General features: G+C 39.8%; 1 protein-coding gene across 6 annotated transcripts in view; it reads right to left on the bottom strand.

Moving 5' to 3' along the window:
• The window catches only part of DLGAP1 (DLG associated protein 1), a 377,818-nt gene that overhangs the window by 93,685 nt on the left and 256,669 nt on the right, over window positions 1-27,464 (bottom strand). For all 6 annotated transcript variants that reach the window (XM_048939383.1, XM_048939382.1, XM_048939380.1 and 3 more), the window contains 2 exons: window positions 2,709-2,886; window positions 265-505 (listed from right to left, as the gene is read on the bottom strand). In XM_048939383.1, the coding sequence (XP_048795340.1) occupies window positions 265-505; window positions 2,709-2,886 (419 nt within the window). The remainder of the gene's footprint in view (window positions 1-264; window positions 506-2,708; window positions 2,887-27,464) is intronic.

The raw sequence follows: 27,464 nt of genomic DNA on the forward strand, positions 1-27,464 counted from the left end.
GATGAGAGCAGGAGGAGATACGACCTTGGACTTCCCTTCTGTGTGCCCTGAGCACAGAATAAATTAGCTTGGACACAGTAAACAACACAACTGCATCAGTCTGGGTCAGTGTCTAGTTTCAAGCTGATTACTCAGTCCAGCTCCCTGCTGAAATGGACTCAAGGGTTTGGGTCTGGAAGAGATCTGATGGCTGAGCTGACGGAGCTGCACAGAAAGGTACCTTCATTTTTGTCACCCCTGTGCATTTCCCATCTTGTTACTCACCAGTACTGCTCTGGATGGTCCTCACTGTAGTGGTTGTTCGCGGGGGAGAAGACGACCGCAGTGATATGCACTCATCATCTTGGGAGCAGCCCTTCTCAATGGCTCTTACATAGCTGTGGCTCCTCATACGGAAGCAGCCCGGCATTGGCAGGTCCAGGGCCTCCACTGCCTGAGACTCAAGCTCACTGAACACTGATTCGCAGACGGACTCAAACTGACCGTTCACCTCCATCTCACTCACCTGTGGGCAAAGATAATCAGGTTCAGCATGCGAAAAGTAGAGGTTTTATGCAGAGATTTTTATTTCAGCCCTCGATTCCAGCCAAGACCAGTGGGAAGCTGTGTCTCCATAAAAGTGCCTGGCTTTCCTCAGCTCAGGAAGATGAAGCTCTGACAATTACGACCATTACACTGAAAAACAAAAATCACACTTTCTTTGATGGTTGAAAAAAATAAAGGTCAGCTTAACCTTGGGACAATCAATGCAAGCCAAAGGCAGTGACAGTGACAGAGCTGAGGGGCTGGAAGCTTAAGTGCAGACACAGTAATAAACAGTGGGAAAGAGGAGGCTGGTATGGGAAGGAGCTTTGCTGCAGGGAGGAAATCTTTGTTTAACTACATATTCTGGCTGACTCCTTTGAGAGCTGAAATGTGCCAGGGAAACTTTAGACCCTTTGTGGAGCATACACTAGGTGGTGACAAAGACTTCCACTCCACACAAGTTCAAGAACAGTTAAAGGTATGCAGCTTTGCTGCAGATCTTGCGAACCTGAAAATCACTTATCGGTGCTTATATATGAATGGATGCTTATATTTCTAAACTCATAACTGAGTCCTGAGCTTGGCATTAAAGCATAATGATTATCACTGTAGGAAATACACACACAAAAAACATCACTTAAGGGTTTTGCTGTTTTTCAGGCATGCAGAAAACCAACATTCTAGAAGGTAAGACTTAGAGTGAAAGAAAAAAAATAGGATGGCTCTTAATAAGGAAAGCATTATGCCAAGTAATTTGTACACATAAACGAAAAAGGAAATCTTAAAAAGTAGAACATATTATTTTATCACTGGGAAGTTGCTTAAAATAGTATGGAAAGATCACAGAGAGTACATGATATAGAAAATGGTGGAGGACAGTGATATCCCTGCATAAACATTTCTGAATTAAGACTTTAAAAAATATTTTCTTATTCATACTGACAAATGGCACTAATTCTTTGACAGGCAGCTTTGTCTAAGAGCTTTGTGTCCAGCTAAATAAGAAAGCTAACCTAATGTTCACATAGTTTCCTCTGAGGCTTTCATTCCCATGCTGCTTCTCTTAGATACATCCTAACCCTTCTGCTAGAGCATCAACCCTTATGCAAAGTGCTTCATTATATTATACACAGGTGAATAACCTCAAGCTACAATGTCCAAAGATAAAATATCACAGAAACTCAAACTACAAATTCATATTGAATGGCTCATACATTTGTTACAGCTGAAGTCTTACTATCAATAACATCACTTGCTTTTTTTTGACATTTGGTAATCTGACATTCCAATGTTAAAGGGAATCACAGCATCACAAATCCTGTCTGCTATGCTTCTTGACCGGCTTAACAAAGTTATTTTATCCAAGAGATTGATCTGAATGATGCGCTTAAGCAAACAAGCCAAAAGTCACACCAAGGAGCTACAGGATTTAGCAGATGAACTACTGGCCCACTGCCTTGTGAAATGCTGGCACTTTTGCACTTCTTTCAGATTTGTCCCTGGCCAAATTAACTGCACAAGCATACTGTAGGCAAGGAGAGACTACTTTATGATGTAAAAATTCATAAACTGAATAAGTGGGACTTCCTGTTCTTCTAGATTAGAATGAACACAGAAGAGTCTTACAGAACTTCTGGTCAATAAGATAAGCAGACCTCTGCACTTAATATATTCTGTGATATTTGTACTATGAAGGTGAAAAGTTTAGAGGCATTCAGGGTTAAGATGTATACAACAGGATAACAAAAGCTTTGAAAATATAGTAATATTCTTGTAAGAATTGTAAAACACAAAATACTGTGGAATTCATTTTCCTTCAGCATTACAATCAGCTTCTATATGACTTTTTGAGGGATGTTTAGAGAATTTGATTTCAGACCAGATCCTTAAGACACATGTATAAAGACACTGCTAATGAGCACCTGCTTTTGGAAAAGGTAAATAAAAGATCAGACTGCTTCTGCTTCAAACAAACTGCATATTGTTCCACTTATCCTTTTGCAAAAGGAAGGCTATGGCATTAGCAAATGTTGCATTCTCACAAACAAAACTGCGTGAAAATATTAAAAAAAGAAAATAAATGTTTTGAAAGCATGTAGCATGCAATAGCTTGAGTCTATTTTAACCAAAACAGACTTTCTACTTAGTTTGGTGAGAGTGATGCCCTGGATGCATGCACCCACCTGACTGATGGTACTCATGGCTCTCATGTAGCTCTCATTGCGTGAGCGGAACTTGGGGGATGTCAGCAGCCCTGCAGGGTCCAGGCTGTCCAAGCTCCTGTTGATTGAGACTTCGCTCACTGCCCTCAGGTAACTGTGGCTCCGGATCTGAAGCTTTGGCGAGTGTTCACTGGATATCCTGAGAGGTTTGCAGGAAAAGAAAGAAAGAAAGAAAGAAAGAAAGAAAGAAAGAAAGAAAGAAAGAAAGAAAGAAAGAAAGAAAGAAAGAAAGAAAGAAAGAAAGACAGAAAGAAAGACAGAAAGAAAGACAGAAAGAAAGAAAGAAAGAAAGAAAGAAAGAAAGAAAGACAGAAAGAAAGACAGAAAGAAAGACAGAAAGACAGAAAGAAAGAAAGAAAGAAAGAAAGAAAGAAAGAAAGAAAGAAAGAAAGAAAGAAAGAAAGAAAGAAAGAAAAAAAGAATATTTCATCAAACACAAATAGCCTCATCAGAAGTGGGTATAAGCAAGTGCTTTTCACTGGGACAGCAGTACTTGAACAGGTTGTTATCCTTATTTCATAAATATACAAATACTGTGTAATGTCAGCACTTTCATTTGGATTAATCTCTTTCATTTGGTGGAAAGAGAGAAGTAATGTGTAAACCATGCCTAAGTAGAATGGTAACATAACTTTTATTTTATTTACTGAGAGCAGCACAGCAAAATTTTATGTTGTGTTTATGGTGGTAGCTACCCATTCCAATAAAAACTTCACCACGTGAGAGGAGCAGTGACATTGAAACAACTTCATGTGTAGGTTTTAAAAGACCAAATGGAGCCATTGAGGTGAGAGCAACAGAAGAAAGTGCTTAGAGGTAGGTGAATGCTGCAACCATCAAAATCAGACAGAGAGCGTGGTGAGGAAAGGAGTGGCCTGAGACTAAATCTGTGTGTAGTAACCTCAACACACCTGCAAAACACTTCTTGATGTGGCCAGAGGTTCTATTTTTTTTTTTTTAAAGTGCTTGTTCCTTTCTCAGAAAGGCTGGTATTGATCAGGCCTGGCTCTGTGACTCATGCATGCTCCTGTTAAATAGGAATGGAGTCTTCAAGGGCATATGAGCAAATAGTGCAGGCAGACCATCCACAACACGCAAAATGACTTCACAGCATAGCTTAACTCATGAAATCACTCCAACAATCATGGTTGAATTTGATGTGCTTTCATTTTATATTTTAATGCTGGCTGAAGGTGCAAGTTGAGAAAATGTAGACCAGCTAAGTAGCTTTATATGACTTGATGTCAAATTAGAAGTGTGAAAAACACAGTTGTGTTTCTGAAGTGGAAACAACCCCCATCTTTACAATACCAGTGGCAAATGAGATGGACAAGTAGCAGTGTAAGTAAAGTGCACAAACTGCAATACTCAGGAGTCAGCCAGCAAGGCTCATAACATTTAAATACAATTTTCTATTTGTGAGATGTTTTACCCTCTGAAAATGCTCAGTAAGTGTTGTCTTCGCAATCTGAGGTACCCATAAAAATGTGAGTCACAAAAAAACTGATTTATGTCTTTTTTACGATACAAATTTTTTTGGGATATATCTTTTTAAACAGTGAACAGATAATGTATTGAAATGGTATTTGTACTGAAATATCTTCAACATTCTCCAAGTATTGCAAAGCCAACACACTAAATTGACAAAATTTTACATTTTGAAAGGCATATCTTACATGGATACTTGCATGTATATGAATAAAATATCTGTAACCTAATTAAAGGCTTAAACTTGGTTAACTGATGTTTAGAAATGCATACCTAGTTGACCTGAAAGAAGAGAATCCATTTTATGTTTAAGTTGTCGAGCATTTGCAGATATTTTGCATTCAAGTAGCTAATGATGGCTATAAGTATGAACAATTTCCCAGTGATGTGCACACTTCTGTCAATGCATTTTTAGGAGGACAAGTCCATTGTGTAATTGCACACCTAAGTAGTTCAGCAACCGGGCCTATTTCTGAATGGCTCAATACAGTAATAAAATCTAGGCCATCTCTGAAATACTGCATTGTCTGGCTGCTAATTACCTGCCTAATAAAAATATGTAAACTTATACTAATTACTAGGTATTTTTATCACAAAGACATATCCTTTGCTTGCCATTTTCAGTGGCTGCACAGTGCAATACTCACAGGAGCCGTTTTCATGTGCTCTGACTCCTTAAGCCATTTGATTCCACATGTAAAAAACAGAAAGCCTTTTAGATGTCAGAATTAGTAATGTTTCAAATGACTCAAAAGAACGAAGAGAAAATGATGAAAAAACGACCATTACAAAACGCTGCCAGCTACAGCATTTTTATAACTAACACTAACCATAGATCTCTTGGAAAAACAAAGAATCCTGTCTGTTGGTTGATAGAAATATAGAAATAAAAAGAATAAAACAATTAAAAAGACAGAATGAATAATTCAACAGACATTATTTTTTCAGATGCAAGCAAGCTTCCTCACTCCTTGCAAATCTGTAAACTGATCAGCGTTGCCTGAAATGCATTTCTTAAATTAATTCAAAATGTACTTCATGAATATGTTGTGAACAGTTTGCTGCCAGTATGTGACATGCAAAATTCAAATATGCTTGATTAGCTGCCAGTTAGTCAAACGTGTCACCTGGGGCTGTTGCTGTTCACTGATTAGCTGAGCTCACAAGAATAAACTGCAGTACACTGCAAAATTCAGTGCACAGATAGTGCCAGACAGAAATTTGCAAGTGCTGAGGCAGGTGCCCTTTAAAAACTGGAAGCGGTATATCAAGGTGCAGGCATGCAGGGCAGCAAGGTTTTGCTGTTGCACCCAGGGCACAGATGCTACCACCACTGTCATGGAAATACATACCCACAAAAGGTATAGAAATTCATTTTTTACATGTATTTGCATTGCTTAAGAATGTTTTCCCAGCTTTGCAGAAAACAAGGGCATGCATCCATGACAGAAAACACTTTTCTGCTATTTCAGATGTAGGTGGTCAGCACAGCTACCTCCTTTCTCTCGGTACTCTTCTTCCAGAATATATGACCTGCCAGTTTGGCACATATCAAGAACAATATCTAGAACAACGTTTTACAGGAGGCCACTAATTTTAGCCTGTGCATACCTCCCATCTGTTGTTTAAACCTGACTAGGATACTGGCAGCTCCTGGGAGGTGGCTTCCTGCTTACTGATTGCTACAATCACTCCTTCACTAGATGTAGCGATGGGGAAGAGATAAAATTTAAAGCACAGACGAAGAAACATCCACAGGTTTCCATTTATGATGATTAATATTATCTTCATAGCCGTGTAATAAATTGTCACTGTAGTCTCTATAGTACATTCCAATGAAAATCTGAAAGGCCACTGAATTTTGAAATCATTCAGTTCAGTCAGGAATATGGCTGTGTACAATAGGAAAACATCTGAATGTCTAATTTATTGTTTTCAGAGTTTCTATTACCTATAACATGCAAATTAAAATAATCTGTATTTTCTTATGGGTTCAACTCCATATCCTGTTTATTGTGCATTACCTAAACTCTTTTTTGATGCCATCCACATTTCCATAACATAGCGTAATAGGCAAGGGACTCAGACCTTGGGGTGCATTAGATATATTAATTGGCAGAAGGATGTGAGTTATTGAACCTCTTCAATGACCTCCTTTAGTGTGCTGCATCATTTCTGTGCTGCAGTGCTTGCCTGGGTAATGTGGGACAAGCATGCAAGAGTGGTCCTGAACTCAGAACCCAGGCCCTTTCCCAGGACCTTACACTCTGCTTGTCCCTACTGTGGAGCCCAAGGGGACTGACTGGAAAAGTTGTGCTGAGGGGGGGTGGAAATGAGGTTTCACAGGATCACTAAAGTTGGAAAAGACCTCCAAGGTCATCCAGTCCAACTGTCCACCCACCACCAGTATTTCCCCACTCACCATGTCCCTCAGTGCAACATCTACACGTTTCTTGGACAGCTTCAGAGATGGTGACTCCACCACATCCCTGGGCAGCCTGTGCCACTGCCTGACTGCTATTTGGAGATGTTTTTTCTAACACCAAACCTATATGTTTACTGAGTCCTGGTGAGAAACATAGGCTTCCCTGAGTGAAGGAAGGCCAAAATCTCTGACTGACACTGTACCTCAAGAAAGTATCCCACCTGTGAAAGCAAAACACTACTGAAAGCCTGTGAGGTGGTCTCACAAGGAGAAGAGCACTAATTTAAGCAGAAAATAAGTTTTGGCGAATCATCTAAAACAGATGTGCAAAGGAAATATTTAAGCTGCCTCTGCATACTGCCCTTTGATTTCTGTTCTATACTTTTCAGACATACTGAGATTGAGTCTCTCATTTTCATTCAGGTGTAGAAATGAAAGGACTTAAAATGCACATATAATCACCTCTAACACTGCTGCAACATACATTCTTTCAATCACCTTCTCAGATGATCACCAGGATTAGCGAGGAGTGAAGAATAGCCATAAATTCTCTTTACAAACTGCCTTGTTGTTTCTGACTCATATTCTGTCTAGGATTTAGCTAATTCACATATATATTAAAGGCTATAAAATAATCTTAGCAGGTTAAAAAGGAAATGGCTTAAATGTATTCCTTGAAGAATTTCTTTGCTTTGAAAATGGCTTTGAAATGACAAAGTGGACAAGAAAGATTTCCCTGCTTACAAGAATGGGCAAGTTTAGCTTTTAATATTTTCTTTTCATTTAGGAAGGCTGTCATAGATGTGCTTTTTGAGAAAAACACTTTCATTTGCAACACTTCATTTCTGAATGAAGACAGGGAGAGACTAGACTGACAGTGGCTGCATCCCCTTAGCTTAGATGTATAACATAACAGGAAAAAGTGCTGTAAAGAAAAATTTTCCTGAGACCGGATTCTCTTCCCCCAGATCAGCATTCAGATTCATAGTACAAAGCACAGGGTTGTGCCAGCTGGGTATGGTGCTATGCCAACACAAAATGACAAAGCAGAATAAAGGGAAAGTCATAGAATCATAGAACAGTTTGGTTGGACAGAACTTTTAAGATCATCTAGTTCCACCCTCCCCTCCCCTTGCTATAAGCAGGGGTAGAAATATGTCCTGAATACCCCTGGAAGCCAGCAAAGGAGTGTACTAAAACCAGCCTTTAAGCAAACAAGAAGTCCCCAGAAGCACAGCACACACACCAAGCCAAACAACAAGAAAACCAGCCCAACTGTACAACCCGCCACTACTCAGTTTCTCAGCTCAATGGACAGCCTGGTTCCTGGAGGCTTGATTACCGTAGGCTGAACACCCCACCTCCAGCCTGACTACTGGGTCTGCCCAGTATACATCTCTGTGATTTGTTTCATCTGCATTTTGGTTCTGCCAGAAGGAAGAATAACTGCAGTCTGACACAGAGCAAACACTGAAGGACATCAGGGAAGAACATGTACAGAACAAAGTCATTCAAGTGCATCCGTCCGACTCCAGCCATGACATGGATCAGCAGCCTGGGGTAATTTAATCATGTTGGCACCCATGTTCTGCTGCATTTTCAGTGCAGTGTACAAAAGGCTGTCATGCTACTGACAGAGACAACAGCAGTACAAAAACACTTTTGAGCATCTTCTCCCTCGCCAGAGATTTTTTTTTTCTGAGTTTTGAAGATCTCTGGTTCTGTTTTTGTTTAGGATCAAGTGAATCTCCTCATGGGAATTTTCTACCTTGAAGCTACAAAAATAAGTAACCCTCTCAAGTCCTTAGTGGGTTGCTAAAGAGCCAAGTGGGAGAAAGAAAAGTTTAAAACTTGGAGACAACTGGAAAAAGAACATCTGCTGAAGAGCAAGTCAGCATTATCTACCCCAAATTGGCATCTGCTTCAATATTATAAGAGATGCCATTAATAAGGCATCCTTACTGCATGGACCAATATGCACATATCACAAAGATATGTGGGACATGCAGAGGATATACCACCAGATGAGAAAAGGTAGAAACTGTGGGACTGTGTATTTGTCTATCTGCCTGATTTTACAGAAGCTGGTAGGGCTAAAGAAGAAAGCAATTTAGGAAAAAAAAACAACCAACTATTCAGAAGTCCCTAAGTGTAGCATCACACAGCTCTCTAACGTGTCTATATCCAGCTGTTGCAGCTTTTTGTGTAAGCATATGGTGTTCTGCCAGAGATCTTCTGTTTGTTTCACAGAGGACAGCAGGGACTGGATCCACTTTTTTTTTTTTTTTTTTCTTTTTCTTCCTCCTCCCCCCATCAAGCACTTGCTTCTGCCAAGCACAGTTGCCTTTCAAACTCTCCATGTTGAGCTTCAGAATCAGCCATGATACCACTTCTTCGGGATTTAATGAGAGGGAAACCCATTTCTCTCAAGAGACATTGAAGCTTGGGATTGGGAATTGGTCCTTTTTTTACTGAAGACAGGGGATGATGTTGTACAACCATATTCACTCCTTTGTAAGGGCTAAAATGTTACCAAACAAAGCTGACTGCTGCATAAAAACTATCGACACACATCAAAACAAGGATCCTCCTTTAATTCAAAGGTCCTTTCAGATACTGCATAAAGTCAAAAGAACAGGCTGATGAACTGAAGGATCCTTTCACTTGCCACTGACATGCTGAATCATCCCCGTGCATTCTAGACATGGTCAAAGAGTAGAGCGTAGCACGAAAATGACACATCGTGCCATATGCAACTGAGTTGGCAAGAGCAGATGGAAGATGATGCAGACAGACATTATACAATTCTCTTTAATCAGAAATCTGGTCTACACACTGGTGTTGATTCCCATGTGGGGGTGTGTGTGGGGGTAACAGTTGCAAGTATTCTCTTCCACTCTGGAAGGTGAGAAGAGATGCTGTAGTGTAGAAACAGCTCAACCCAATGAACCAGATCAACTCAGTGATGCCAGGGTAAGCTGCTACTGTACAACATGCAGTTTTTATTTACACTAGAGGAGATATTCCACACCTAGCATGGTAAGATTTAACATCTCTGAGAGAGCTCACCTTGACAAGAGCAGCTTTCCTCTCAGAAGACCCACAGAGAAAAGCTGTGGGCTTCATTTTCCTATTACCAACCTTACCAAATCTATGCTCAAATAGATTTTAAAGACCTTTTCTTCTGGAAAAGATCTCTGAACCTACATCAAACATAACACCAGGCTCTTCTGTAGGTTTCTGAGGGATCCTTCTCTGGCGGCACAGATGCTTCATCTGCACCAGAGCCTGCTCTTCCAAATCCCCTCCAACAGCCCAGCCCCTCTTTCCATTAAACTCCTACAGCAGTATCTTGAAGAACTCTCCACTCTATTTTCTGTCACAAAAGACACTGTCATCTCCTCTCAGCTCACCCCTCTGATCCCACATCACACCATGTTCCTGGTGACTTGTGCCACCACTCCCCTCTAGTGAGATTTCAGTCATCTGCAGTCTGTGAACTCTAATTTTTTGAGTCAAGCACTTTGTTTTACCAGCCAAACCCACAAATGTGTGAAGGCAGTCTCTCCAAGAAGTAGGGCAGGTGATGACACCAGGTCTGCACAGGCACAGCTTTTGGTATTGGACATGGACCACTTCACTCTAATATTTTAATTGTAGCTATTATCAGAAGTGCATCAAATCATTCTGTCATTTCTCTCCTTCTCTCAGGTGACTGCTAACACAGGCAAAACATCTTGCACACCTGCAGATCTGTACTTTGGGGCAAACAGTAAAGTTTTAATTTCTTAGGTAGTTCCTAGTTAGAACATTGATAGAAGGCTGTCCATGGTAACTGGAACCAAGATATTTCCCATCTCAACCCTTGTGTTATTCTATAAAAATCCTGGTCTCCATACGCTCAGACCATACATCTTAATTTAGTTTTTAGGTCTCTCTCATTCTTCCATTGAAAGTCTGATTAATTCTGCCACTGGGAAAACCCAAGAAGTGCAGCTCTCTGCCAAACCATAACAGGAAATCTGTTGCTTTTCAGGAATGTCACCCGGGCTCCTGCAGAGCTAGCTGCATACCCAGCCCTCTGCTTAGCACCATGGCTTCTGCAGAAGGACCAGCTTGCTCCCAGGAGTGGGAGGATAGCATCCTGCTCAGCTCAAAGAGATCTTCTGGGCAGAATTCCCAAAACTGAACATATTCCTGTGCTGAACTGACATGATATTGGTTAGAGTTTACCTACAGGTGATGTTTTCCAGGAAAATAAAAAGAAAAAAAAAAAAAACGATTTGCTGTTGAATGTCAAAGTTTAGAGTATTCTTAAGTGCACATTTTCAGGGGTGATCATCCCCAGCTCCATGTGGAGCAGTAACCAGGCAATGGTCCCCTGTGCACCACATGGCTTTGAGCCTGCAGGCATCTGCTCCAATACACCCTGATCAGAAAGACATTCCCCAACACCCAGGCTAGATCTGTATAAACATCTCCCACTGATAATTGAAACACATCTCAGTTTTGCAAGTCAGCACCATTTCAGCAACACCTTTACATGAATAAGCAGCCACCTGTGTTTTCCCAAAAATTCGTATTACAGAGACAGTTTTTCTCACTTCCTATTCAGTCTTCTGCTGTTTCAAAATTTTCAGATGCCTACTAAAAAAAATGCAGATTCAACACCAGCTGTACAGATGTGCTTCATAGAACAAAAGCATTGGAAAAACTCTGAAAAGCAAGGACATCTCAAAGCAACGAGGAAGGAAAAATACCAAATACAACTAAGCAATGAGGCTGAGCTAACCCTCATATATCATTGAGTAACAGCACAGTCTCCAATACAGTGTTTGAGGAAGGAAGATTCAATCCAGGGACAAGCACACTATGTGACTATTTTGGTAACACCTGCAAACTGCTGAGATGCACTATAATATATACAGGTGCTTGTTGTGGGTTTTATCTTCACTTTTCTGTTGATGGCATTTACAAAGGTTATACGTGCACTCTCACTAAATGTCTGTTTTGGTATCCTCTATTTTAGCTGGTTTTTATTTGAAGAGCACTAAGCAGTTTAAAGTGCCTGAAGATTGCTTTTTCTTATTTTCCAGGCAAGTAATTCTGACTTACTATGTTTTGTTTCTCTGCAGACACCTGGGAAGTGTTGACTTGAAATGCCAAGTCAACTCGATGTCTGGCTCGAATGCCAGCCTCTCCTGACAGCAGAGGGGTTTGCAAGGGGGGTGAGAAGACAGAGCAGTAACCTCCTGCATAACTTCACTGCGGGTTTCTCAAGCTGTGTCTGAATGAGCACAGCTCGGAGCTCAGGTGTGACCTGCAGCTGTCTTTTCCTGTTAAAAAAGTCTGTCAGGGGAGAAACTATTCAGATGGGTGTTACCATTGCCTAAGAAAAAACCCTGCAGCTTCTCTTGTCATACCAAAGAAGCTAGAAGTATTTTTCTCTACATTTTTTACCAGAAGTAATATCTAGAATGCAAGTAAATTAAAAGAATAATGCTGTGAAGTAGGGCTTCTAACAAATCCTCTGCTGATTATCTGGGCTGCAGTCATTCCTGCTCTAGGAGATTTTCCCTTTTACTCCAATCATCACAGCCATAGCAGTACCCCAGGAGCAGGGAGACTTTCCCTCCAAAGAACTTTAGCAAAGCTATTCCTCAGCAAAGAGAAGCTGCTACCACTTTCCCTTCAGCTGCTTTTACTTCAAAAGAAATCCCTTGAAAGAAACCCAGATAATACAAGAAATCTAGCTGTCTATATTTATTTCATAATTCACTATTTCCATTCCAAAGTCTTTGTAGTGGTTAAGGAAAGATCCATCTGCTGTACTGAGATGCAGCGTGAAGTGGTAACTGAATATTTCAGGTACATGTGAAATATATCAGTATCTGGACAACTTGGTTCATAATCGTGCTTATAAACAGGCTCAAACCACTGCAAGCCTCCAGCAGGAAGTCTGCAGTTTATATCCATTAGAAAAACTTTTCTTATAAGAAAAATGTTCAAAAGATTTAAAACGCTGCTTAAGATGTATTTTTATATGTATTAGTATTAAAAAAAAACAACAACAAAACAGAGACCTTATGTGTTATAAGCTATTCTTTGGCCAAGCTTTTTCCACAGTGTATCCCAAGGAAGCAGAATTAATTATATTTTGGGCTATGAGAGGAAAAAAAAGGAATAAAAATACCTTGAGAAGCTTGCATAATTATGCTAAATCCTGGAGACTGAAAGGGACTTTTCCCCACTTTTCCCCAATTATTTAAAATGGTTATCTTTTAATTCAATGAAAATTTAAATACTCTGAAACATTTATTTGTGTCTGAGATTAAGAAATAGAGAACCAGTCATGGCACTGCTAATCATGCTATTAATGTCAAGGGTGGTGATTCAGATGGAGTCGATGAGAATGAAAAAATATTTCTGAAAAGTGGATCCTCTTCAGGGTGGAAGATATTCAAAGGGCTTATGCACCTCATTTTAAAGGAGGAAAATACGTGAGGAAGTCAGATGGCATCTTGACCTGTAACAACTGGCATTCTGAAGTATTTCCAAATACATATTTAATTAAAAAGTGTGCCTGCTTAATTGGAACACTGCTCTTTTCCAATGAAAAGTTCAAAAAAAAATTAAGTCCTCTGAAGTCAGATAAAAGAAAAGCACACAAATTTCTGTGTTTGCTTAGGAAAAATGAATAAAATTTGTTTGTCACACAGGACTGACAGTGTGCACTTATCCCATATAAATCAGAATCCTGTTGACCATTTGCGAAGGAGATAAACACCTTTTCCTTTCCAGTATACAATGACAGGTTACATGGTGAAGGTGAAGATGGCCCTCTACACTGCTCAAGTGAAAACACGCAGATACCTTTGCTTTTGTTTAAAACACCGTAACAAAAAACTCTAAAAACTAAAATTTCCAGAATAAGTAAACTCTTCTTGGCACTTAAAACTATGGACAATGGACTATGATTCATGAGTTCAGATGTTGATGCTGACAGAAATTTGCTGTGACCTGGAGGGAAAGTCATATAAACTCCCAGGCTTAGGAAACAGGTACGGTAATACTTCCCTACAGCACCTCTCAGGTGGGTTCGTGATGTTGAATTAAAGTTAGCAAACATGACTGAGGTTCTCTGATGGAAAAAATAGCAGCATCATGTTTTTATTGCATTACTGGAGGCAAAGGAGACAGAATGACTGAGAAAATAAAGTTCAACTCCAGAGACAGAGACAGCTACTCCATGCAAAGCAATGTAGCTGAACAATAAAGAGTGAAGAATGCTCAATGTGATGGTCAAAAGGTACTTTAGAAGAAATGAATTTTTAAATGAGAACAATTTCTGATTTTACGACAATTTATGCACATCTCAAGTCAATGGTTTCGCTGAGAAAACACAGAACTCTTTGAAAAATCTCTGCAGCCTACTGAAGCTACAGAAAAGTTTAATGCATAAAATGCCCATTCTAAGCAAAGGAAGATGGAACCTACATTACTTTCTTGAGCCTCACAGTTCATATGAGGGGAGGCTGCAATTTTGCTGTGAAGTTACTTAATTTAATTGAGCTTCATTAGTAGGTGCTTTCTTCCTCAAACAAGCTCTTCCTTGAATGTTTGTTGTATGTACAGCAACTATTTTTACCACTCAGATTTTTTTCATCTTGATTAGGAAAAAAACCTAAGTTTCAGTAATGTATATGAATCCCATTTCTTCTTGTCAGAGCAACAGGCAGAAGACCTGTCTGACAGTGTCAGAACACCATCATGTCTCTGTGTTACACTCAGGGGTCCACTTCAGAAGCACTGATCAGTTCCAAGTCTTGGGCTTCTCCTGTGATGTGCCAATCTGACAACCCACTCAATTTTGTTTGTTGGACTATGTAGGTAGGGCATTCCATGTCTGCAGCACCTTTCTGTTTTCCTGAACTACCCACAAGGGAATATAGGATTTTTCTTAATGACATGTATATAGTAAGCTGTCCATTGGCATACAGAAATACATAGGTACACCCTGATAGACAGAGAAAGCACTGATACCCAGCTTGCTATTTGAACAGTTCCCAGTACCAGACCATGACTGGACAAATAAAGCTGCTTCAAATTTACTTGTTCAGTTTAACGTGCATCAGAGATCAGCTGTGTTAAATTGCTTGGATTTGGTGCAGTGTGCCATGTGGAACCACAGAAATGCTAAAGAAGTGGGGTCATCTTCCGTATATGACCGCTACTGGAAATCATGTGATGTACAAATGGGACTGGAAAAGCTTGAGAACACAAGAAAACACAGAAAACACAAGAACACAGAAAAGTGGCCTTGAAAAATCACAAGGCTGATCATGGCACACAGTCATGGCCACCTACACAGGGGCACCAACAATTACCAAGTGGGCAGGGCATTGGAGGATGTTAGTCTGAAAAACATAAGTTCCCAGTAGCTAAGCCAATGGAATAATTCAATGAGATGCTAATAAAGAGCTCTGGTTATTCTCCCTGTAGCCAGCCAGCCACTAGAAGGAGGAATAATGTAGTGCTGCCACAGATAGCAATTTATTACACTTTTGCAATACATTCTTTTTTTCTTTCTTTTTTTTTTTTTTAAAGCTCCCCTCAAGAGGCTTGAAAAATCTTTTCAGTTAAAGGTAAAACCCTCTAGTTTTCACAGTTAGTGAAGAAAGCACACAAAGTTCAAGGGCTCAAGAAACAGAAAGGATATAAAAAATGCGACACATCTATTACTCCTTAGAATATATTCTGATTTTTACAGCCCAGATGAATTGTGGACCTGACTTCCAATTAATTAGGATCCATAGAGCAATTTGCTTTCACAGCATTCGTCACATCATTACAGAAGTGGTAGGATTTAAAGCTTTCTAATGCGCTTTTCATGAAAGAAAGCACTTTCTCTGGTGACTGGAAAGGACAGGTCAGCATTGCAGTTGAAAAGAATTGTCCTTCTCTACAGCAACAGGCAACTTGCTAAAAAATAGTTACTTTCACATTTTTTAAGAGTGAAGATATTTGAAAGCAGAAAACAAAGAAAAGCCCAGCACAGTAATGCACTTATACTATACAATTCTTGTATTACCAATCTTACTTGTTTCACTACAGATAACTATGCTAAATATCCATTTATAGCAGTAAGGAAGCAATTCTGGCATCAGAAGGCAGATTTTTGTGTGTACAGCTATTCACTAATCACTGATGAGAAAAACTCAGTAATGAGAAAAGAATAAAAAGTTGTTTTTATCTGAAGACAGGCAAGGAAATAATTAGGCATTTGCTACACATTCAGTTGATCAGATCCTGAGTTTTGCTGAAGGTCTGTCAAGGGGAAAAATCTGAGCTGCATTTTCTCCCCTCAACTTAGGCAAATTCTGCTTACATTAATGAGCTCGGTCCCCCTCCCCCCTTCTAAGTACTAGCTTTAGCCTCAGCAGGAGAAGATTAATCAATGATTACTCATAAAATATTATGGAAAACTCAGAAATTCTCTCTGTTATGAGCTCTGAGGTCTCACTAAAATCTTGGGGCTGTAAGCAGTTCCTATGGTAAGATCAGATGGGTTTTTCTGTCCATGACTCTCAGTGGATTAGGTTGCCATCAGTATAGGACTGTCGGTGCCACTGTCTCTTCTCCTCTTTAAAGGAGAGATTTAGATTGGATACAAGTAAGGTTTTTTATTTATTTATTTTACAGTAAGAGCGGTGAAACACAGGAACGTATTGGCTGGAGAAGTGGTGGATGCCCCATCCTTGAAGACACTCAAGGTAAGGCTGGAGAGGTCTTTGAGCTATCTGATCTAGCTGTAGGTATCCCTGATTGTTACAAGGAAGTTGGACAAGACAGCCTTCGAGGGTTCCTTCTAACTCAATTCTATTATTTGATTCTCCAAAGAGGAGAAATGAGACCTGAACAGAGACAAGTGTTCCTCACAGCCTTCCAAATGGCTTTCCATCAGCAAATTCACAGGTTTTCCAGGAATAGGCTTGCACAGAGGATGCAGTGGAAACCCCCGCTACCCAGCCAGACTGTAATTGTCAGCCTATGAGCTCACTTCTCTATGCAGCCTATTCCATGGCACCTCTGTCTCTGAGATATATTAAAATATCTTTCCCTAGCCCTGAAGGCCTTCCCTATGGGATTAAAAAAAAAAAAAAAAAAAAAAAAAAAATTTTAAGATTTCCTTCTGCTATGGTGTGAAGGGTAACAAATTCCCTTTATAGAGAAGTGAGTGGGAAGCAATGTGTTAGCATGCATGGGTAGCGCACAGAGGAATGGGGAGAGGTAGGATTATCTGGAGAGATGGCTGACTAGCTGTCATCTACCCCCTGTGAAAGCATCTGAGCCACCTCTGGGACATATGTTAGCAATGGGTGTGGGCTGGATGGCAGGAAGAGAGGGGGAGAGGTGTCAAGGAATGGGACAGTTGTAGGTATGGATTTAAACAGCAAAATGCAACATAAGTTACTGCTACTCCAAAGAGCAGCATTCACAAGTTGTGGGGAGCACCAGTGGAGAAATACATAGAAGATGCAGCTTCTGCCTTGTGCAGTGTGATGGGGCTCTCCCCAAGCACCTTGATGAGTACAGGGCAATGCACTTGCTTGACTCTTCTCACACCTACATGAACATTGCAAGCCTAGTTCTCACTCCAGGTGCACTGCTCATGCTCTTCTTGTACCCAAGCAGCCAAATTGTACCTTAGTGTGTTCCAGAACTATAATTAACCTTAGTGTATCATTTCAAGGCAGAAGCAGCTGTTAGATTTGCCTGACAAAAACCAACAAAAAACTTGGAAGAATGCTGGCAAGATAATGTTTTTAACAAGCAGCTTGATTAATTCACGGCTAAGGTTATCATCCAGTTGTGTTGGGTAGGAGGCCGACATTTAAAACTTCACATGTACTTTCTCAGAGGAAAAAAATAACAGCCAGCACACCCTCCAGAGCTCAGATTCTGTATGCTATGCTTGAGACTTGTAAACAGCACACTGAAAATTCAGATCCTAGTTGCCTAGCATTCCCAAGAACCTTAAGAGAAACAGCCTCATAATCATTTTTCTGTGCCATCTTCCTATTAAGTCTCATGCTTTAGAATATAAAAACAAACAAACAAGCATCAAGCATAGTGTAGATTTGGAGGAGTCCAGGAGTGAGATGCTCTCCAAAGCTCTGTCTCAGGCCTGTGCTGGGTCATTGAGCAACACAGTCTTACGGAAGAGGACTGGCATCCATCTCAGGTCTATTTTGTTTCACCCTACTCTTTAAAGATACTTCTTACAAATAAAGATTCTTTATTTATGTGTTATTTACTGTTTACTACATACATCATCTAAGAAAATACATGACAAAACAAAATCTGAAAACCTACCCCAAAGAAAATTTCTGCAACATCAACATCAAAACTACTGCCCTGTTTTTTTTTTTTTAAAAAAACAAAAAACAAAAAACAAAAAAACAAAAAAACAGCTTTTCAGTTGATTGATTTTTTTATATGACTTTGAAATTGATCATTTTGCTGTTCTTTGGGTTGTTGCCTTTATGGGAATTAATTACTTTAAGTAACTGGCTACCGTTCTATGGACATCCTGCTTGCAAGAACAGTGGCAGGAAATACAGCTGTAACTTGTAATTTCACTGGAACACAAGGGCTAGTGAATCTTTTGCTGAAGGCAAAACACACAGGCAGACATCATAGTCCTCACAAAGGTATAATGAATCTGAAGAAAGGAGACAATTAGAGATGATAGGAGAGAGGCATGCTGTTGTACCGGGGTCCATGCACAAGGACGGCCTGGCCATCGGTCATAGAAGGGCAGTAGACCCAGTTACCCAAAAAACAACTCCAAAGATAGCTGACTGAGCGAAACTAATGACTGCATGTAAAGCCATGAAATAAAGACAGGCAGAGCCATTTTTTTTTCAGTGCAAACTGCATACCTCTGGGCAATAAATGCATGCAGTGAGAAGACCGCAGGAATGTTAGCAGCAGAGCAGCTCTGGTTGGGGCCTGGAAACTGCAGGACTTAAGACCCTTCGAAGACTATCAGTAGTGATATTAGTAACAGGACAAGTGAAAAAGGTTAATAATTAAATCACTAGTGAAGAAAATCTTAGCAGGAGTAGGACTAGAAATATAATATATGCTACGCCCTTACCATTTCCAAAGGTATGAAATTCATTGAAAAAAGAAATAATCAGTATGAAGGTGGGAATAGAGAAGTGGTTGATAGTCAGAAAGTTATTGTCCCCTCACACAAGAAAACGAGTCTAAATACAATATTCTTCCTGCCCACCTTGGCTCATAATTGAGAGTGGACACTTATCTCAGAACTGAGGATCATAATTCAGAATTATTAAGGAATTACTTAAAAAAACAGGAGTAAAGAAAAGGAGGACAACAGAAATAATGTCACAATACTAACATTCATTCCAACTCTTATCAGTCTAACACGAATATGGCATCATCCACTCCTTATCAGTTCAAATTCCTTTGTTATTCACAAGCAAACAGCAATCAATTTGTGCCGCAAATCAAACAATCTCAGAAAAGTAAAGTAATAGGCAGAGTTATTGCTATGCCAGAAATTACATTCTACCCGGCAGTTGATGACTGAACAACTGCAGTGGCACAGCCTGACTCACCAGAATTTCAAGCAAGTCTGAGCAACAAATCTCTGCCAAAACACTGTTGTCTCACAGCTCTTAGAGCCATGTGACTGATATGAGGCCAAAAGATTCTGCAACAGTCAAATTCATAACCAGACATTTAGATTGGGCTCCTCTAACTAGTCAGTGCCAACATTTCTGAAATTTTTAACATATTTGATTATCACTTCAGGAGAATGGGGGAATGACACATTGGCTACACATCACCAGAATAAGGAAAACGACCTTCAAAGTCAAAAAGTGACACCTCCACCACTGAAATTCCAGCTTTTATAAATACAATTTCTATCACCACTACAGAAATAAATACTGTAAGATGAAGTCTTGACTCTTTCAACCTCATTGTTTGACATCATTTCACCTAGAGCATAGCAGTTTAAAAAAAAAAATATAAAAAAAATCAGTGTTACCTGAGGTTTTGAGACTTATGCCATGTTTAGAAGCGATTTTTTTCTCTATGATTAAATGTGATTAAAATATAGTAGTATTTTTAAGTTTTGAAAAGCAAGGAGCATAAATAATAGATGAAGTGAGACTCTTGTATTACTTTGCATTCTATTACCTTTTTAAATTTTTGTCATGTAGACCATAATAAACATTAACTATTAAAGGAATTTTAACAAACTTCTGTCTTTTCAATCTATTAATTTATGCCTATTTTGGTGTGATAAACCCATAAGTAATAACTAAGAATATTCTGGGGACTGACCCACAGAGGAGTATCTTTCAAAGGGAGATTTTCAGTTTCAGCTGTAAAAGTAATGAAGGTTTAGCGCAGATTCGCAATAGCAATTGCCAGATGTAAAACAGAAGAGATTTATGGACTAGCCCTGAAAGATCCTGAGCTTGCCTTCATCATGATTCATCACTGTCACAGAGCAGAGCTGCGCAGGCACAACCCAAGCATGGCTGCCATGGAAATGGAAGGAAGGATTTGGGCGCTCTGGATTTTGCTGCAGGCATTCATGGGTGACAGAACAAGTTAGTGCCTTCTGCAGTCCCTGGCATTGCTGCAGGCCAAGCTGCTGGCAGCTGGGGCACATGGTGCTAGGGTAGCAGAGGGGAGCTGGGAATTGCCATGCAAGTCAGCTGCCATCATAGAAATCCCTCACAGGAACTTGCTAGCTGCTGAAAAGATGTTTTCAAGAAAAATAATTTTTCACACCAGCAAAGGGCAGTAGCAGCAATCATATGATGTTTGGTATCTTTGTGGCAAGCAATGATTAAGAGACAAGCACAACATAAGAAAGCCTTTAAGCATTTTCCCTAATTTATCCCCTCTGGAAAAGATTGGCGACTTAGTAAGGAGGAGGGATTTAAAAAGGTCACATCCCATTGGGGGAACTTTTATTCATGTGGGAGCAGAGTGGTATTTGACAGTGCCCTGCTTCAGCACCTGGGCTGCTAGGGGCCAACGGGCTGCATCTAGCCTTCCCCCACACTGCACCCAAACTAGCAGAACATTACTGAAATGAGCTGAAAGTTGCTTCATCCTAGCAGTAAAACAAACACAAAAAAATGTGAGAAACAAATGGCTGGCAATTGGCATGACTTAGTTTCTTCTATTTGTGAGGACCGAACCATTACTTGCTTCCATCTCTCTCTCTCACCTCAACATGATGCAGGCTGGCAGAATATACCAAAAGCATTAATCGGCAGAAGAAATATGCTACTGTTTCTCTTGCAATTTCACATTAAAACTAAACCAAAAATACACTCTTGTTCTATTTTTAATCTCAAGTGGCTCCAACATTTCATGGTAGAAGAACAGCACACTTCTAGCTGATCAAAACAGAAAATTATCATGAATAATTGACTTCATTATTGTTGTCTGTTTACTTGTCTTGTTATGTTGGACATTAAGGACTCCACACGGAATTCTGTGCAAATGCACATCTCTTTTTATGCCTGTGCATTTTCTGCATAGCAGGTTTAATATATCAGCTGAGCTTCCCTTAGTAAACTAAAACAGACAGTACAAGATCACATACCGAGATTCAAGCATGGTATGGCTGGCAGCATGTACAACATGATTTCAAAATGCTAACAATGAAATAACGTTTAGAATGCATTAAAGAATTGTGGAGTGCTGCTGTGGGTGGGATATCTATATTTACTATTCAACAGTAGGCCAGTAGGAATAATTTAGTCCTGATGAGAGTTTCATTTTTACGTTCAAAAATGAAGTTAGAGAAAGGAAGTAAGAATGGTTAATACTGGATATATTCAGTAGCCTGAGAAAAACAGAATGATATAAGATTGGTCTGGAGGGAACTTCTTGGGATCATCTGGTCCCTCCTCCTACCCCAGAGCAAGATTAGCAATATCTAAATTATTCCTGACAGACGTTTTCTGTCCTATTCTTCAAGACATCCAGTGAAGCAATTTCTCTTGGCAATCCACTCCAGTTCTTAACTATCATTACCATTATAAAAATTTTTCTAACATCTAGCTTGTTTATGTCTTTGCTGTCTGAGGCAGCATTCCTTCTCCTATCCCCACTGGATATGATTTTCTTTCTAAGGCAGCTTTTTCAGTAGGTGGGCAGAAGTAGGGCAGAAAATAAACAAAACCTATTTTGTGCATCTACATGGAGTGTACATAAAAACTACACCCTGAAAGAGATGACTGAAAAGCACATCTTGGTTCACTGATTGTAATTGTTTCATAAAGTAAGCCCTCAAGGTGCCCATTATACCCATAAAGTATAGCAAGACATTGCCTTATGAAACAGATGAGGGGATAGACTTGAATCATTTGCTCTAAAATGAACAAAATCTTAGAGAAGTTAACTAAAAGAAGCTAAAAAATTGGAAGTTCTCTTTTTAACTGTAACCACACTTAGAATAAAGCAAAATGTTGCATGAAGCTGTTGTGCTCATAAAGAAGCAAAATCAGTTCTAACAGCAATATCAGGTAAAGTATTTGCGGGCAGGCTAATAGTTATATGTAGAAAAAAGAGTAGCACTCACTCCACTGGTGAAAAAAGGCTCTCCATACAGTACTCCTTCTCAGAAAGCAGCCTGCGCCCAAGAAATATTCTCCTTCCAGTGTCGGGTCCTTATATGAGCCCAGTATGGGTCTACCCTGGGTCCACCCCTTCTGGGCACACAGGAGCACAGGTGCAAACAATGTGCCTGTGCTCCCTAGTCCAGGCACACCCTCTCACCAGGTGCTCCATCACCAGCTCAAGCCGTGACGTAACAGTTCCTGTACAGAAGCTGAGCCAGATGAACAGATACAGAACAAAGATTTTTGTTTCTGTAAGTAAGGTGATCATCAGGAAAAGGCTGAGGTTATCAATACCTTCTTTACATCTATCATTAAGAGTCAGATCAGTTATCCTCAGTGACTGGTTATGAGTGGTGTTCCCCAGGGGTTAGTACTGGGTCCCATCCTGTTCAGTTTCTTTATTGATGACCTGGAAGAGGGGATCCTCAGTAAGTCTGCAGATGATATCAAGTTGAGGGGAACTGTCAATATGCCTGAGGACAGGAAGGCCCCACAGAGGGTCAGGACAGATTGCTGGGCTGAGGCCAATGGGATGATATTCAGCAAGGCCAAGTGTTGGGTCCTGCACTTTGTTCACAGCAACCTCAGGCAAGCTACAGGCTTGGGGCAAAGTGGCTCAAGATTGTGTGGAAGAAGCAGACCTGAAGGTATTGATCAGTGCTCAGCTGAACACGAGCCAGCAGTGTACCAAAGTGGCCAGGAAGGCCAATAGCACCCTGGCTTTGCCAGAAATAGCGTGGCCAGCAATAGCAGGGAAGTGATTATTCCTCACTACAGGGGTCTGTAAGAAAGAAGCACTTTTCAACAACTGGCAACAACCATACAAGCTTTATGGTGAATCTAAACAGGGAACCAACACTTAGCTTAGAAAAACAGGCTGCAAAATTTCAACAGGAATTTGGATTTGAGGAAGAGTTTGAGACTTTTCCTCTCTTATTTCATCTGCTCTTAAGGCAGATGGGAATATTAAGTGATAATCCCTGAAGAAGCTGTAAATGCCCTTTCACTAGAACTAAGTGAATAGTGTAAATTTGGTTATCCAAATGTTTACAGATATTTAACATATTTATAATTTATATTTATTGAATATTAATTTTCTTTTTGTTGTATGGATTAATCACAAAGCTTTTGTTTCAAATGAAAAATATTGTACACATAGGCTGTTCTCCAAAAGTAATGCTTCCTATTTATTTCCATGGAAAGTACAACAGATACAAAAAGCACAATAATGCTATTTGATAGAACAAATTCTGGGCTAAAAAACACCATTTTCCAACATAATCACTACCATTAGCTGTGCATTTTCACCAGTAATTACCAAGAGCCTGCATGCCATGCTTGTAGATATCTGAATCAGCAGAGGTGACCCATGCTGATGTTGCCACTGCTGAAATGCACCACCCACTGCCTCACTGCGCTTACATCAACTGGTTGGTCTCCATAAATGTTCATCAAGCACTGATGAATGTCACTGGGTGCCAATTTTTCCATATGGAGGAAGGAATTCAGTGGCACTCCTTTGTTTCATGCACACTTCCACTCTGTCACACTGCCCCTCTGCTGCTATCTGCCACACAGCAATAAAATGTGATGGCATACTGGAAGATTCAACCTCAACTGCCATACCACCAAAATCCACCTGTGATGTCATGGGTCAACATAATAACACAGGAAGCGTTACTTTCAGAGCAGCCCTCATATTAGCGTTGGAATTGAGGTGCTCACTAGTTTTTCAGATAAGTCAGACACTGTGTGTTATGTTCTCTAATTTGAACAGGCATTCTCATAGTACGTAGTTCTACACAATCCCTCGTGTATGCACCAACTTGCTTTACATGTTTTCTGGAAGCTTGTTCAGACACTTACTGAAAGGAAATTCAAAGCCAAGATGGGAAAAATGGAACTTATTAAAAAAATTTCCACCTGATATTCTTGTAAGCTCCTCCAGCCTGGAGAGCCATGATGACAGTAACAAAGTGACTACATCAGCCTCCTGATCGGCAATACCTTACTTGAAGCACCAGTTAAATAAACTCTATTTCTCCTGTTTCTAGGAGGTGTGGTTTGTGTGAGAGGACACAAAGCCCAGAAGGGACGCTGCTGTGGAGCACAAGCAATTTCACATACCCATCACTGATACTAAGTTTTAACCAACTGAACAGGCTCTATATATCCATCGGTTGAAAGTTATTGCTGTTATCTTCCCATTGCCAAAACTCCAATATTTCTCTGAGTTCCTTCAATAAAAGTGCAGTTTCCATCATTATCCTCTGCTTTTTAAATATACAGAAAACAGACATCAGATGCCATAAGAAAATCACTGGATCTAGAACTATGCCCACCTGCTACTTTTAAACAAGTGCATTTTTAAAAAATCATCTTACCTTCAAATTTTCTTCTGACTTATAAATTATTCAGTGATCTTAATCTTACCTGATGCATGAGCATGAAAAGCAAGAAAACATCCCCTTAGCTTCTGGAGAGATGAGAGAAAAGATTGCAATAACACTTACAAAAAGCTAAGTAGTATTTCATACATCTGTGACAGTGGGCTGCGGATGTTGCTACCTAGAGCAACAGTATTTCCAGAATACTGTTACTTCAGCTGAGCATCCAGAGCTTGTGGAGTTCTTTCTATCACTTTCACGGGAAATCCCAAAAATTCATGCTTCAAGCAAGCAAATATAAATAACGCCTGAAGGAAAACAGTTTTTTCCTAGCTAAAAGTCTGATGAAAATGAAAGAGATTGAAACATGAAACAATGAAACATACTTTACTGGAAACATATTGTAAAACACTAATAAAAACATTCATCAGTCTTATTGGACTAATTAGGAAACTCATTGTTCCCTAATTGGACATTATTCAACAGGAAAGAAAATTAACAAGCTTCCCTGTGTGTGTCTAAAAATACCAATCGTAAGGAAGATGGAGATATTGCATCCCCTCACATTTTCCCTCTTGTCTCCCTTTTCTTTGTGATCTGGACCACTGAAGTTAATGAGATATTTTCATTATTTTAGCAGAATGAGGACAGCACATCTGTTTAAAGAAAAAAAAAAAAGTATGCTTTTGTTTATATGACACTTATTTTTTTCCTAGGTGTATTTTTGAGTGTGTTAAAATAATACAGAAACACCCTAAAGCAAACGTGACTTAGTTCTGAAGACCAAGATGTTTGTCATACCTAAGGATGCATGTGATGCTGTATATTGTAGTGTAGTGTATGGACATGAGACACAACTTCAATTTGTTTGAATGCCAGAATAATTTAGCCAGCGTGTCAGGCTACAATTATCCTCACATTCTATTTCATTACTCTCAGTACAGACACTTCCAAAGGCAGCATTTTAGTAAAGTCGAGAAAGTGGGATAATCACCTTCAAAGTTTATGTTACTCCATAGTTTCCTGAGAGCTGTATATTTCATTTTATGAAGCCATGAAGACATCTACATTTGTTGTATTACAAGGAAAATCAAAGCTAGAATGATCTCTAGCTTTGAGCTCAACATTTAACAAAATCCTTGCCATGAATCATTCCACTTGCAGGGTCTGTAGTATAAAAATCTTTTTGACCTTTTCTCATCTTCTCATTCAGATTAGTCCTAGCATCATGTGTGAATACAGACATTACGCAATTTCACCTTTATTTCACCCAGTGCAGATGATGCATTCTACCTTCCCATCAGACTGAACGAATATGCCCATATGTGCATATCACCTCCCTCCTAACCTCAATAAATTACCACAGAGGCAAAAGTATCCATGAGCTTTGAGACTATAAAAAGTTTTTTACACACACACACAAGGGCTACTCTGAAAGTCATGCCTCTTACGTTATTATGCTGGACCATCATATCAGAGGCAGATGTTGGTGGTATGGCAGTAAAGGTTGAACCTTCCTGCCAATATTCTATTACATTTTATCATCATGTGACAGATAGCAGCAGAAAGACAGTCTGACAAAATGGTGTCTGACAAGGAAGAGTGTATGAAGCAAAAGTGTGGAATTAAACTTCTCCATGCAGAAAAAATTGCACTCATTAATTGACATTGCTGAATGTTTTACAGAGACCAACCAGTTGGCCTGAGCACAGTGAAGCAGTGGCTGTAGTGTGTTTCAGCGGCGTGAAAGACAAGCCATATTCTGTCACACCACAAAGCAATGAACGTCTCGATCAGCTCATCTGCATGAATTGGGAGATTGAGACCAGGGTGCTGTTCAGAGCTGAACACCAGCTTCAGTGCGTTGGTTGGTCAATGATGGTGGCAGCATTGGGATATTGAAAAGTTTGCACCAAGTATGTCTCACTGTGCTCACACAAGAACAGAAAGAATGCTGTATGCAAGTTTTTCAGGTTTTATTGAACCAATACAAGGCCGAGAGTGAAGTTCCTTTGATCACATCATTATTGGTAATGACATGTGGTGTCAGTGCTATGAGCCAGAGTCAAAATAGCAATCCATGGAGAGGTGACATGTCAATTCCCCATCAAAGAAAAAGCTCAAGATGCAGCCCTCAGCAATTAAAGTGATGTATGTACATTGTCTTTGGAACACGAAAGGGGTGATCATTCTGGAATTCCTGCAACCTAGACAAAATATTAACTCTGATTAATGTTAGTCATGATGTTGACTAAGCTGAAGGCTCAAATTTATACAGTCAGGCCAGAGAAGAAGATGACCTTTGTCCTGCAACAGGATAACAATGTCAGCCCTATATCGCTTTGAAGACCGTGGAACACAGTCAGAGTCCTAGCTGGACTATCCCACCACACCCAATGTATAGTTCAGATTTGGCACCTTCTGACTTCCATCTGTTCAGGATGATGGAAGAAGGACTGTGTGGACAACATTTTCCTAGAAATAGCACTATTTAGCAGTTGTAATACACTGGGTCACCTCCATTGGTGCAGAAATTTTGAGTGTGGCATGCAGGCTCTTGTTCATTGCTGGTAAAGTGCATAGCTAATGGCGATACCTATACTGAAAAACAGCATTTTATATCTGAGAATTTGCTCTATCAAACAATGTTATTTTGCTTTTTGTATCTATTGTAGTTTCCATGGAAACAAATATAAGACATTACTTTCAGAGTGACCTATGCATATATGCA

Source organism: Lagopus muta, chromosome 3 (genome assembly GCF_023343835.1).
Source record: "Lagopus muta isolate bLagMut1 chromosome 3, bLagMut1 primary, whole genome shotgun sequence".
Lineage (NCBI taxonomy): Eukaryota > Metazoa > Chordata > Aves > Galliformes > Phasianidae > Lagopus > Lagopus muta.